Source organism: Notolepis coatsorum, assembly GCF_963971535.1.
Source record: "Notolepis coatsorum genome assembly, chromosome: 2".
In the NCBI taxonomy this organism is placed as follows: Eukaryota; Metazoa; Chordata; class Actinopteri; order Aulopiformes; family Paralepididae; genus Notolepis; species Notolepis coatsorum.
Window position 1 is genome coordinate 101,910,274 of NC_140166.1, and position 13,807 is coordinate 101,924,080.

The window sequence follows — 13,807 nt, forward strand, 5'->3', positions numbered from 1 at the left end:
TGGTAAATCTAGGTTAGTTTCCCATTGAGGAGCAAGTGACTGTGGATTCACTCGGTGCAGCACAGTCACGAAAGGGGTTAACGTGGACCCTGATGTAAACAAGACAAACGTCTTTCTCTGGTCTGCATCGCCTTAACAATTGTGTGTATTGAGCCGTACTGTATTGTACCCATTCTGCAATCTGTTAAATAAAGTTTTCATTCATTCATTCAGCCGCCGCGCTCACTGGGGCTATTGATAGCGTCAATTAGTTGTTGTTGTTGTTGTTGTTGTTGGTACTGCGCTGCGGATGTGAACGGGGCCGGAGGGGCTTTGGGAGGATGGGAAAGTTATTATTATTATTATTATAATAGTAATTGGCTATCATACGTGCCTAGCTAGCGTTAGCTAAAAGAGCCCTCGCAGTGAAGTTATTATTATTATAGCTATCATACTGCAATATAAACTGAGTTTTATAGTGAAAAGAGCAGCTTTATTTTGGTCAAGATTGAAGGCTCTATATTGCAGGAAATTGCACATACAGGTGTTCATTAAATGTTAAAAAAACTGCCGTGGAGGGGGTCGTGCCGGACCCCCTCCAAACCACCCCTTGCACACAAAAAAAAAGGAAAAAAAAAAAAAAGGAAAAAAAAAATTACAAAAAAATCTTGCACCCCCACTTTCAACTATAACTAGGCGGCCATGCTTCTCGTGACTTGTTCAGGGGAAGCATGTGAAAGAGGTGCTTCTCGTGACTCTTGTTCAGGGGAAGCATGTGAAAGAGGTGCTTCTCGTGACTCTTGTTCAGGGGAAGCATGTGAAAGAGGTGCTTCTCGTGACTCTTGTTCAGGGGAAGCATGTGAAAGAGGTGCTTCTCGTGACTCTTGTTCAGGGGAAGCATGTGAAAGAGGTGCTTCTCGTGACTCTTGTTCAGGGGAAGCATGTGAAATAGGTGCTTCTCGTGACTCTTGTTCAGGGGAAGCATGTGAAAGAGGTGCTTCTCTTGACTCTTGTTCAGGGGAAGCATGTGAAAGAGGTGCTTCTCATGACTCTTGTTCAGGGGAAGCATGTGAAATGTAAATATGCAGAATCAAAAAGCATTCTGCTAGCCGCTTCATGGGGACTTTAAGGCAGAGAAGATTGTTTTTTCCATCTTCTTTTTGCTGAACTGGTGAAAGTTGGTAATAGATGATAACATCTGTCAAAAGAGCCATCAATTGCTCCAGATCTATTTACCTATCAGCTATATTTATTTTATTGTAACATATAACGGATAGGGCATAGGTACAGACCGTGATCTGCACCTTTGTTTACACACTTTAACATTCAAAGTTAATTATCCTCGAGAAAAGAGCTGTACGCATCATTCACAAGGTTGGATATCTGGACCAAACTCATTCACTATTGTTACAGTCAAAATTATAAAAATGTACTGATGTTGTACTGTATTAAACTGCACAAATAATGTATACAGCCAAAAAGAATTAACTCCCAGGAAATATTAAGAAATTGTTCAACGAGCGAGATGGGGGTTACAATTTAACACTTTCGGGGCCATTCACGTATATATACGTTATTGGGTGCCAACAGTTAATGGATTGTTTTCCCTTTTTTCCCGATTTTAATATCCTATTCAATGTCAGGGACCTGTATGTTGCCATTAAAAGGCATACTGGGACTCCGAAGGTGCAGTACCGGCCAGATCCTGCTAGTAGGCAGTATCGAGAGTGCAGTAAACCCTGTTCCAGACCGGGTGCTACACTCAAATGTATCCGGAGGGACTTTTCTAGTAATGGGAAACCTAGGGCTTCACCCAATCGCATTGAATCGTTTTCGGGACCCCCAATCCATATGTTGTGGTGGGTTATGTCGTGGACCAGATGGACATAGGATGGACCAGATGGCGATCAAATAATTGGAATAATCTTTTTGGAATACCACTGACCACAGGTAAGGACAATCTGACGTCAATTTCAGCTTGATCGTGCAAGGTTATCATACCCATCCCCCTGATCGGCGTGTTGTGGTAATAACGAATGATGTTACTGGCAATCAAATAATCATGCATTCATGATGAAACATAATACATATGATATAGATTTGAAAATAGTAGCGTGTACAGGGACGAAACGCCAATGGGTTTTTTTTTCTCCCATTTACAATTTTTCTCCCATCCCAATTTCGTAACGTCCAATTCTACCCTCCCCTGTCTCGAACGCTGTTAGGCCATGCCTCCCACAAGCCGGCTGCAATGTGGACTAAGCCTTACATCATGTGTCCCCTCTGGTACTCGAGGAAGCAGCAGTCGCATATTTTCACCTGCACAGCGCGATCTCTCAGCGTCGGGGGTCTGCGTTTGGAGGGCACGCCGCCCCCGTCGCTTCCTGATTCTGCTGCGCAGGCGCACCAACCGACCTGTAGGAGTCGCTGTCCACAACGTCCGATCCCCACCCCCTAATACTGCCAATTGTATTAGTATGAACGACCAGCCAAGCTGATAGCAATGCGGAGAGCTGGGCTCGAACCCAGCGTCTCCTGCATTGGTGGTGAGCGCCTTGCTCACTGCACCACCTAGCCGCCCGAAACGCCAATGGTTTTAGTAGAATTCACGTTGCGCCCTGTAGCCGGCCTCCCAGGAATTAGCCTGGATCATTCCGAAATTATACTCATATTCACCACAGGATAATGTATTCATGAAAACATTTATTATTTTTTGCATCTTGACCGGAGGTTGTTACTGTCAAATGACCATGGTATTTGATGAATAATACTGAATTAAGACAATAGACAATTCTAAATTACACAACACAGCCAGAGCAAGAGTTCCAGAGACACACAAGCACATCCCTTCCCCCCTCACTCTCTCACTACACACACACACACACACACACACACACACACACACACACACACACACACACACACACACACACACACACACACACACACACACACACGCACACACACACACACACACACACACACATTGACTCCACGCTGGACACTGCCACATCTGGCAAACCTCCGGACCAGATCACAATCAGTGTATCCACTTAAAGTCCATTAGAACCTTTGGTGAGAGATCTCACCAGATTAGCCCAGATCAAATAATTCAACTCATTGTCACAAAATGCCACAAGTCACTAATATATACGACTAGCCAAGGGATTATAAATCCCCGGTCAGGTACTGGTCAACATACCACAGTCTCCATTAATCACAGATCGTTATCGATAAAGACACACACGCACACACACAGGGCCGCCTCAGGGGGTGTGCGAGCAGTGCGGTCGCACAGGGCCTCGCGGGAAGGGGGGCCTCGCACAAAAAAATAAAAAATAAATAAAAATAAAATATTTTTTATTTATTATTTCTTTTATTATTATTTTTTATTTATTTTTTATTTTTTGCTGGGGCCCCCTTCCCGCGAGGCCCTTTTTCATCACAGACCTAAAATCTAGTTTTGCTTATATGCTTATATATTTCACATTAGACACGTTTGTAGAATGTGTCTGACTTGTTCCTGGATCTGCGGCTCTGCAGCAGACATACTCACTATTGGAGCTCTGGGGCTCTGCAGCAGACATACTATTGGTTTCAACGAAGGGAGGGGTTACATCATGTGTACGCCGGCGTGCGTCAGCTGCATTTGACTATTTCGCGTGTGCAGCTTTGGAGGTTATGCTTAGTTATGCCAGCCAAGACAAAGAGGACGGTCATTCGGCAGATGGACTGAAGATGAAAGTTGTTGCATGTTACAGTTCAGTTAGGCTAGCCATGTCGGCTTAGCTAAAGGCAGGGACAGCTAGTTAGCTTTAGCTACGTTATAATATCGAGTGCTAACGTGTGGTTCAGTCGGGATAGCCATGATGATGTCGGTTAGTAGCTAGCTTAGCTAAAGGCTAACTAGCGTTAGCTAACCTAGAGAGAGCGCATGCAGCATTGTTATGCCAAGATGAAGAGGACGGTCATTCGGCAGATGAACTTTGTCAACTCCACGCGGTTGTCTCCATCCTCTTGGACGTTTGGTGAGTTTTTAATGCACTCTATTCTATTCCCGCCGTGGATATCTCTCTCTCTCTCTCTCTCTCGGGAGCCAAACGGGCCGGCTAGCTGTTGTAGCCTAATGTTATATTGAGCCAAAGCGGGCCGGCTAGCTAACGTAGCTAACGTTATATTGAGCCAAACGGGCCGGCTAGCTGTTGTAGTAGCCGTTGTGTGTGTGGCCTGGTGTCAGTACCTGGCTACTCTATTTGCAGTTAGCCTATTTAGCTGATGTCGGCCATTGGCTCCTTGCTACTTTGTTTTCTCTGGTATAGACCCTCTTCTCTTTGGATTTAAGTGTCCTTTTGGATCTATGTATATTCATGTTGCCTTTGTGAAGTTATCTTTTCCTTCTGTTTTGTTCTTCCATTAAAAGTTGAATATCCTTTAGGGGCTCATCTTTGCTTATCTCTCTCATACATGCTCTCTCTCTAACACACACACACACACACAGACATGCTCTCTCTCTCTAACACACAAACACACATGCTCTCTCTCTCTCTTTCTAACACACACAGACATGCTCTATATCTCTCTCTAACACACAAAATGACATGCTCTCTCTCTCTATATTTCTCTCTCTTTCTAACACACATATACATGCTCTCTCTAACACACACACACAAACAGACATGCTCTCTCTCTATCTCTCTCTTTCTAACAGACATGCTCTATCTATCTCTCTCTCTTCAATTCAAATGGGCTTTATTTCACATTCTTGTATTTCTCCCAGTAGGTATGGGAGTTTTGAGTTATTGTCGATGTTTTCAAAGTCTCTTTGGGTGTTTGCAATTTGTGGGAAGTATGTCTTGGTATAGTGGGCAGGTTGTTAAGAAGTGGAGCTCGGTTTCCACCTCATCTTGTGTGCAGTGGGTCTGTCTTCGCTTGGGAGCCAGGTCTGCCTATGGCGGCCTTTCTCGATGGCTAGGCTGTGCTGGCTGAGTCTGTACCTAGTCAAGGATCTTCTTAGTATTGGGTCAGTCACAGTGCTCAGGTATTCTGCCATTGTGTACTCTCTGTTTAGGGCCAAATAGCATTTCAATTTGCTCTGGTTTTGGGTTGTTTCTTTCCAATGTGTCTCTCTCTCTCTCTCTCTCTCTCTCTCTGGCCTTGCTCTGGTGGAGGGTCAGGGGCATTGCCGGGTGTGTGCAGCGATAACACTGTATATTGACTGTAGAACGGGAGCTCTCTCTCGCTCTCTCTCTTCCTATATGTTGACTGTATCATGCCCAGCCTCTGGCAGCGCTATTATTTAAGAATATGTTGACTGTATGAAAAAATAAATAAAAAATAAAATATTATATATATATATATATATATATTTTTTTTTACCTTTTAGGGGGGGGGGGGGGGGGGGGGGGGGGGGGGGGGCTCGCGTTTAAATCTTGCACAGGGCCTCGCATTTCTCCCAGGCGGCCCTGCACACACACACAATTTACTCACACGCACACTCACATGCACAAAACGTGCACACCTCTAACGCAGACTCGCCAACACACATTAAATTGACACATGCACTGAATGTGACAAATACACACACGACGTGCACTCAGGACAGACACATACACACACTGGACTATGGGACTAATAAAGAGCACCCTCACAGGGAAGGAGGGACTTCTCTGCTTTGACTTCTGCTGGACACTGACTGGACGGACGGACTGGACTGACGGGACAATGACTTGACTGCTTTTTCTTTTCTACACGATCGGCCGGTTGTAGCAACTAGATTTCAATTGTACCTTGCTATATTCACTTTTTATAATACTTTGCTTATTCACTGTTTATACCTTGCTTATTCACTTTTTATAATAAATAGTCAAAAGTGTTTCATCTCTTTTATCTTTAAATATCTTATTACAACTTTCACGTATCTGAGTTTAAAACATGACAATTGGGTGGGCCTTCATTCAGACTTACCAGCCTGTTCGCGGACAATATTGACTGAACATCCATTCAGAGGATCCACTTTTCTAAAAGGTAAGCAGAAACCTGTTACTTTGAGTTGAAATCTGCATAGTTAAAACAGCCGTTATGAGTGGATGCATTCTCATTATTGTCTTGTGAATAAGTTGCTAAAAAGATAAGTAAACCCATTGAATTGTGTTGTTGAAATGGATATAAGCAAGGTGCAATCTACAACTACTATCTAAATTCTTTATTTTTTTCCCTCACACCTTTCTCTCTCTTTCCTTTCCCCCCTAATACCAAGTTAGAGTCACTCATTTATTTAAGTTAGTCATTTATTTAAGTTAGGGTCATAAGTTAGTCATAAGTTAGTCATTTATTTAAGTTAGGGTCATAAGTTATGGTCATAAGTTACTTTAGTCATAAGTTAGAGTCATAAGTTAGAGTCATGAGTTAGAGTCATAAGTTAGAGTCATAAGTTAGTCATAAGTTAGTCATAAGTTAGTCATAAGTTAGAGTCATAAGTTAGAGTCATGAGTTAGAGTCATAAGTTAGAGTCATAAGTTAGTCATAAGTTAGAGTCATAAGTTAGTCATAAGTTCGAGTCATAAGTTAGAGTCATAAGTTAGTCATTTATTTAGGTTAGTCGTAAGTTAGGGTAGTTTATTTAGTTAGTGCCACAGGTTAGAGTCACAGTTAGTGCCACAACATTTAGTGCCACAGGTTAGAGTCACAGTTAGTGCCACAAGTTAGTGCCACAGGTTAGTCACGTTAGTGCCATCTCAGTTATGGTTAGGTTATGGTTTGGTTAGAGTCAAAGGTTACTTAAAACCAGGTTAGAGTCACGTTATTGCCATCTCAGTTATGGTTAGGTTATGGTTATAGTATTGTACATTGTATTATACGGGTTTAAGTCTTTGGGCAACACAATGCCAGGCAGTTCTGCCCATCTTCTTGTATTTACCATCCATATAAGCTACCTGTCAAGATGCTTGTGTGGAGTGCGGGAGAGGGGCTAGATATGCAACGTATAATTAGCAGAATCTTAAATTCCAAGTGTTATTTTATGTCCAAATGTGTGGAATATTTATTGTGTCTTGGAGGCTGTATCCATGGGCCATAAGCTGTTTCCTTGTAATAGTGTAAGGCTTTGTCAGATATGGTCCGTATGATGCAGGCTCCAGGCCTCGCCGTCGGAATAGAATAGAATAGAATAGAAATACTTTTATTATCCCGTGGGGGGAAAAAAAGTATTTCTATTCTATTCTATTATATTCTACAGAGAGCGGTGTGTGTAGAGTGGTAGTCCTTGTTCACCTCTGCTGACGCCCTCTTCAGGACACCAAACGCCTTGATCACTTGTATCGGCATTCTTTCAGTGGGTCCTATCTTGAAGTTCATGGTGGATCGGACCGTCTGGGCGCCGTAGTATTTATCCACCGGAACCTTCAGCTCCCCGAATGTGTCACACTCGATTCTGTACTCTGAACTGGCCATTCTGGACTGAGTTATGAGAGCTGCTACAGCAGGACAGTGTTGTCTGAGGTTGGGGTTCTGCAGGGACCAGAGGCTGCAGGTCGTCCTCTGGACGAGTCTGAGGGAGCGGATCATGGTGCTTTCAGGCTGACGAGATGGCGGAGGGCCTTGTTAACAGAACTCAGCTATAGGGCGACAATAATGTGGTCAAGAGGCATGGTTTCTATCTTGAGCCTGAACTGGCGTGACTTGTCTTTATTCACATGGTAAGCAGCAGTAACACAAGTCTTCTCTCTCTGAGAGACATTGGGGGAGAGAACGAAATGGGTGTATACCTTTGCTTTTATAGTTGCCATAAGGTAGAGTACCTGGGTGGCTCCGCCTAGAGCGCCCTCCAGTGGGGATGCAACTAGGACTAGGCAATCACAGGTGGAGACAATTATATATGCAGGTAAACAGTTACTAGTGTAAACAGCCATATGTACAGTTAGACAGTTACTAACAATCCTACACAGAGCCTCTGATTTCAACACTCCCACTTAGGTTTGCATTAGCATACTGGCTGACTTCTGGGAAAAACATTTAACAAAGGAAATAATATATAACCCCAAAAACATCCATAGGGTATGACATTCAATATCTTCACATTAAACATGACCTTTACAAATCCCTTCAATTTTTATTTGAAAACAGGCTCCCTCATAGTATCTATTACTCTGTCATCCGTTGGACAGTAAACCGGTGTCATTCTTTCTTATCTGATGGCATACCTGATGAGATGATATTATTTATAATGACATGTTTACATCTATATTGACACCTTAGGTTCCTAGTAATCACAATGGTCCCCGGGTTGTCCTTATAAACAACAGTCTCCATACACAATGTTCATCATTTTAAACGGTTTTGACAGAACGCCCATTCTTCAAAAACACCATATTCGGTATAGAGGATACATTTCAATTACCTACTGCATTTTGAACAATACATTCATAACCTTATCTTCGTCACTTCGAGCAGTTGCTCTAGTCTAGATAAACACATTTTTGCATTGTCATAGCTAGAAACATATACTCAGCTTCACAGGCTGATAGTATCCCTGTAGGCCCTAAGCCCTTAAACTTTTGTTGTCTTTTCTGAAACACCGCTGTCCGTCTGCAGCACCTCTGGGATAACAAAAAACATATTTTTGACGTAGTTTAATTATTCTCTGTGGGGTCAACAAACATACTCCGACACTCTTACTCACTACAGAACATAGGTCAGGGCGAGTACAGTTTGTCCAACAGAATGAAGCTACCCACAGTTTATCTATACATTTCTTACTTTAGTCAAAAACATCTCGGGACCTTTCCCCACATATCTCTTCTGGGATATTTGTACACAGTTGGCAGACTGTTCGAAGTCCATACCTATAAAATGGTTTAAACTGCCTAGGTCTTTCTTTTGTGGCCTGGAACGATGATCAAATCATCCACTTCTGTATTTTTAAACATTGAATCACCTCTGTACTTTAACATTGTAAACCACACACCTTTGTACTTAAACATGGGATTAAACATAAGATCCATTTCAGTATTTTAAACCTGGTAACTCATCCACCTCTGTACTTAAACATGGGACCAAACATATGGCTCAATTCTTCAGCATTCAATCAATTTTCTATGAACCATACTTTGTATTTACTGTGGTCTTCAATACCCTCCTGGATCGAATACAACCATTTCCCTCCCACTGTCTGTCTGCCCTCTTTGGGGGACAATGTGGCCTCCTTAAAGGTCGGGTTTATCCCACTGGCTACCCTGTACTACTCAACGGGAGTAGGTGTACTGTCCTCCTCGTCACTCCCTTTCCTGGCATAGTCTGGCAGATATTCTGGGGGTTTGTGTTCCCTTGGGGGATACCTCCCACTGCTTGAGGCGCTCGACGTCACCCTCAGGTGCTTCTCGTCATCGCCCTCTGGGGGTTGCTGACTGTCTGTCTGCGCAACTGTACTAAGTACACTGGGGTGATGTGTTTCTATTTCTACACACCTTGTTCTGGAGTCCAGCTCTGGCTCCTCTGTCTGTGTCTCGCCCTCACAGGTAGCCTTCGTGACAAACGTGACTAGCATGTGTTTCTGCACTATCCCTTTACCGGTCGTGTCTGTCGTGTCCTACGAAAAATCCTTTTACATCCTTGGACTTGGGTTTTCCCCTGTCCTGCGGGTACGCATAACACACTGATTCAAATCGGTGCATTCTGGCTAGATTACACTTCTTTCCTGTCAGCGCTGTATACGGGGTGGTGCCCGAGTGCTTATTAAAGCACCTGTTTCTGGTGTAAGCGGCTTCTTGCACCGCATAATGCCACAGGCTCTTTGGTAAGTTACTATCTGCTAGCTTACACCTAGCCATTTCGAAAAGGGTGTGCCATTCCCTCTCTGCCACCCCGCTCTGGTGCGTGGGGTATGTACGTGACGTCTCGTGTCTTATCTTATACCTTCCCAACAGTGATTTGAACTGTTTGTGAACTCGGTTTCGTGGTCTGACCTCAAACATCTTACTGTACCATAAGGGGCTACGTTTGCCAGGAATCTTTCTGTGGACTGGAGTGTGTCACTCTTTTCTTTGATAAAGTAAACAAACACTGCCCCTGTACACACGTCTGTAAAATACTGTACATATCTAAAACCTCCTATGGACTCGTTGCTTACTGGGCCTGCTAGGTCCATGTCAACTAGTGCAAGTGGTACCCTTACTCTGTCTGTGGGATTTCTGTATCTCAGTTGGGTAAACTTCCCCGTTTTGCACATTGAACAATTTTTGTCCGGTCTACGCTTCTCCCCCTCAATGTGCATGCCCTGACACTACTTGCAGTTTTAGTAAATCCTCGTAATTACAATGACCCATAATCTCATGCCATGTCTGAATATCGTGACTGGCCGTCCCGCTACAGACATCATCATTATCGTTACACTGGTCGTTGTCATTACACTCCGTTTTCAGATAAAATATTCTCTGGTACATCTTTATGTCAAACCGGGTACCGTCAGGTTCTACAAGAAAATGTTTACCTTTATCGAAGAATACCTTGGCGCCGCTTGCAGTAGCGGCTATTACAGAGAATAGTCCTTGTGGGGACGATGGTACATATAGAGCGTTCTTTAGCATCACCGTACGCCGGCGCCCCCTGCTGTCCGTTAGGCATACCTGTGCATCTCCCCTCTCTTGTGCCAATCCGTAGATGCGTCTACCGTCCGCCAGCTCCATGCAGTGCCTCTCCGAGTGGAAAGTGTCGTCAAAGTTCTTGAACCGACTCCTGTTGTTGATGACATGGGACGACGCGCCCATGTCCATGATCAGTCCCCTTCTCTGGGCCTGCTGCATCTGGGCCGGTCCGGCGATGCCCGCCGTCCGCGCTCCAAAGGCGCAGTCTTCTTGTCCCATTATCCTCCGGGCGTCGTCTCGACTCGCCTCACGTCGATCGTTGCCGCCATCGATTTTCCGGGCGTCGTCTCGATTCATCTCCCGTCGATAGTCGCCTCCATCGATTCTCCGGGCGTCATCTCGATTCATCTCACGTCGATAGTCGCCGCCATCGTGTCCGCTGTCGTCATCCTGTCCACAGCCGTATCTTGTCCGTAGTCGCCATTTTGTCCGTGGCTTTCGTCTAGCCTGTAGTCGCCATTTTGTCCGTGGCTTTCGTCTCACCTGTAGTCGCCATTTTGTCCGTGGCCTCTGTCTCGTTCATGGCGTCGTGATTTGCTCCACTCTGTTGACGTATTCGGTCACAGTTTCGGTGGTCCCCTTCCTCAGGCCCGTTAGTGCTGTGTAGAGGGCCACGACTCTGGGTCTTCCTCGCCCGATGAAATGCTCTCTCAGTACCGCCAGGCTTTCTCAGCCTCTGTCTTTAGTGTCGCGGAATATCAGCCCCAGGCTGGTGTCGTCAAGCATCGGCGCTAACTCACAGTACGCGCTAGCATTCCGCTGGTCGTCCAGGGCTTGCTCTTCCGCTGTCAGTTCTCCGGTGGGGGGCCCCAGGATCGTCTCCTTCAGCCCCGCCCCGTGCATGCAGCACAGCATGCGCTCTTCCCAGAGCTCGTAGTTCTCTGCTTTTCCATTGAATGTCGGCCACTTGTCTCTTCTCTTGTTTTCCATCCTCTTCGTTAATCTTATGCTTAGCTTTTACTCTTGTTGGCCTAGCGACTAGCCACGCGGTGCTCCCGGTGCTATCCTAGCCTATAACTTCAGCTAAGCTTGCTACAGTACCTCCACTATTTCGCCCCGGCGTTATCTGGGCCCATAACCTGTTAACAGAACTCAGCTATAGGGCGACAATAATGTGGTCAAGAGGCATGGTTTCTATCTTGAGCCTGAACTGGCGTGACTTGTCTTTATTCACATGGTAAGCAGCAGTAACACAAGTCTTCTCTCTCTGAGACATTGGGGGAGAGAACGAAATGGGTGTATACCTTTGCTTTTATAGTTGCCATAAGGTAGAGTACCTGGGTGGCTCCGCCTAGAGCGCCCTCCAGTGGGAACAGATATATATGCAACTAGGCAATCACAGGTGGAGACAATTATATATGCAGGTAAACAGTTACTAGTGTAAACAGCCATATGTACAGTTAGACAGTTACTAACAATCCTACACAGAGCCTCTGATCTCAACAGGCCTTGTTTTCCTTGTTGCTGTAGTGCCCGCCGTGAAGATGCTTTTTTTTTAATTTAAAAAAAAATTTTGTTGTAGTTTAGTGCCTTTTATTAGAGATCAGGAGACGATACAAAAAATCCACCATTCAATCTAAGCGCTGAACAGGCCGTTCAAACACATTGCTCCCCATCCGACCTTCAGAACACCATCTAGACTTCTAAGCCCATCGAATCCTGGTTTTAACAAGTAAAAAGAATGCATTTGTTTTACTACATCAATGCCATGTTTTTATACTAGAGAACAGGAAATTAAATGGAAGTTTTGGAATTTGCAGAAAAAAAACAAGAACATTAACAAACATTCAACCGTGTTCGCCCAAAGAAGGTTGCGATACATCTTGTGCAATCAAGAGTAAATAGGTTTGTACTACACCTAGTCTCAACTACACAATCTTACTTAAGAACTTAACTAGATGTTTGGCAAAACAAAAAAGGTAGTTTGAACAAAAATAATTGTCAGGAATCAAATATTTAGAATTTTGGAAAAGTTGTGCTTGTCCCTTCTCTGCAGTCGTTCAAATGGAACCCAGCTAGAGCAAAGCCCCTGTCCACAAACATTTACATTAAGTGTATTTTCCCCTCGGTACCCCCCCCCCCCCCTCCTCTGCCCCCAAGTGACACTGGCACAATGACACTAACTGCACTGCACTAGTCCGTACTGGATATATATATATATATGTACTTTATTGATTAATCCCCCACTGCACTGTTTCGTTTCTTGTCTGTGTTGGTGTTGTTTACTGTGAAAAAAGATAGAAAATGCATACTGTATTGCTGCAAAAATTACCAATGTGTTTTACACAAATGGCTCAATAAAGGAATCTGAATCTGAATCTGAATCTGAACTGGAATGACAGTTTGTAGTTGTGGATTTTATTGAATTGTTTTCCCAACTGTCACTTCACCCACCCACAATATTCCACCCCCAAGTCCCATAATGATCATGGTCCCATCTTTGCCCCTCCTTCACACCATACTGGAATGAACAGCTAATCGCATCAGATGTGTCTGGCAGGCCTCAGGTGAAGCCTGGAGCAATGGCTTCAGTTAGAGGGGTTTGCCTTCAAGGCTGATCACCGACACACCTCCCAGCTTTTCAGCTAGGGTCTTCCGATCTATGATTTCATCCAAACTGTTCACCTGCCATTCATGTTTGATGCCTGTGAACTTCTTCTTGATGGCATCTTTTGAGCAGGCGTAGAGCATCTTGCTCTTCGAAGAGGCAGCCTCAGGGGCCCAAAAGATGAAGACCAGCTCCTCCTTCTTAGTGTCCGTGGTCTCAAAGGAGGCGTCATAGAGGGCATAACGGCAATCCTCACTGGGGAGCATTTGTACGAAGTGCCTGTAGGGGTCTTCAATGGTGGTGCCCACTTCACCCTGGAGGATCTCTTTTCCCTCCTCGATAATAATCGTCCTGTTGTCGTCACTCATGCAGAACATAACGGCCTTCTTCCTCATCCTCTTCTCATCCTCGTTTACCTGGGCCTTGCGCACCTTCATGCTGTTGAAGACTAAAAGCACATTTGCTGCTACTGTCACACCAGAAGCCATGGTTGTTGTAGTTGTGTATTGGTCGGCGTCTGGTCTGAAATTGAATGAGCTGTGATGAACAGTTGCTCTCGACTCTCGCGCACACTTGATACCGTGAAGATGCTTGTCTGTACACAAATCAACGGATAGTGAACAAGAGTAAAGGAGAGCCAGAA

General features: G+C 44.6%; 1 protein-coding gene across 1 annotated transcript; it reads right to left on the bottom strand.

Moving 5' to 3' along the window:
* Positions 1–13,066: 13,066 nt before the first annotated feature.
* On the bottom strand, positions 13,067–13,652 carry LOC311248948 (cofilin-2-like; the record flags this gene model as incomplete). The annotated part of the gene is made up of 1 exon (XM_084338192.1): positions 13,067–13,652. The coding sequence occupies one exon, from the start codon at positions 13,650–13,652 to the stop codon at positions 13,149–13,151; it is 504 nt and encodes a 167-aa protein (XP_084194318.1). The 3' UTR covers positions 13,067–13,148.
* Between the last annotated feature and the right edge of the window lie 155 nt (positions 13,653–13,807).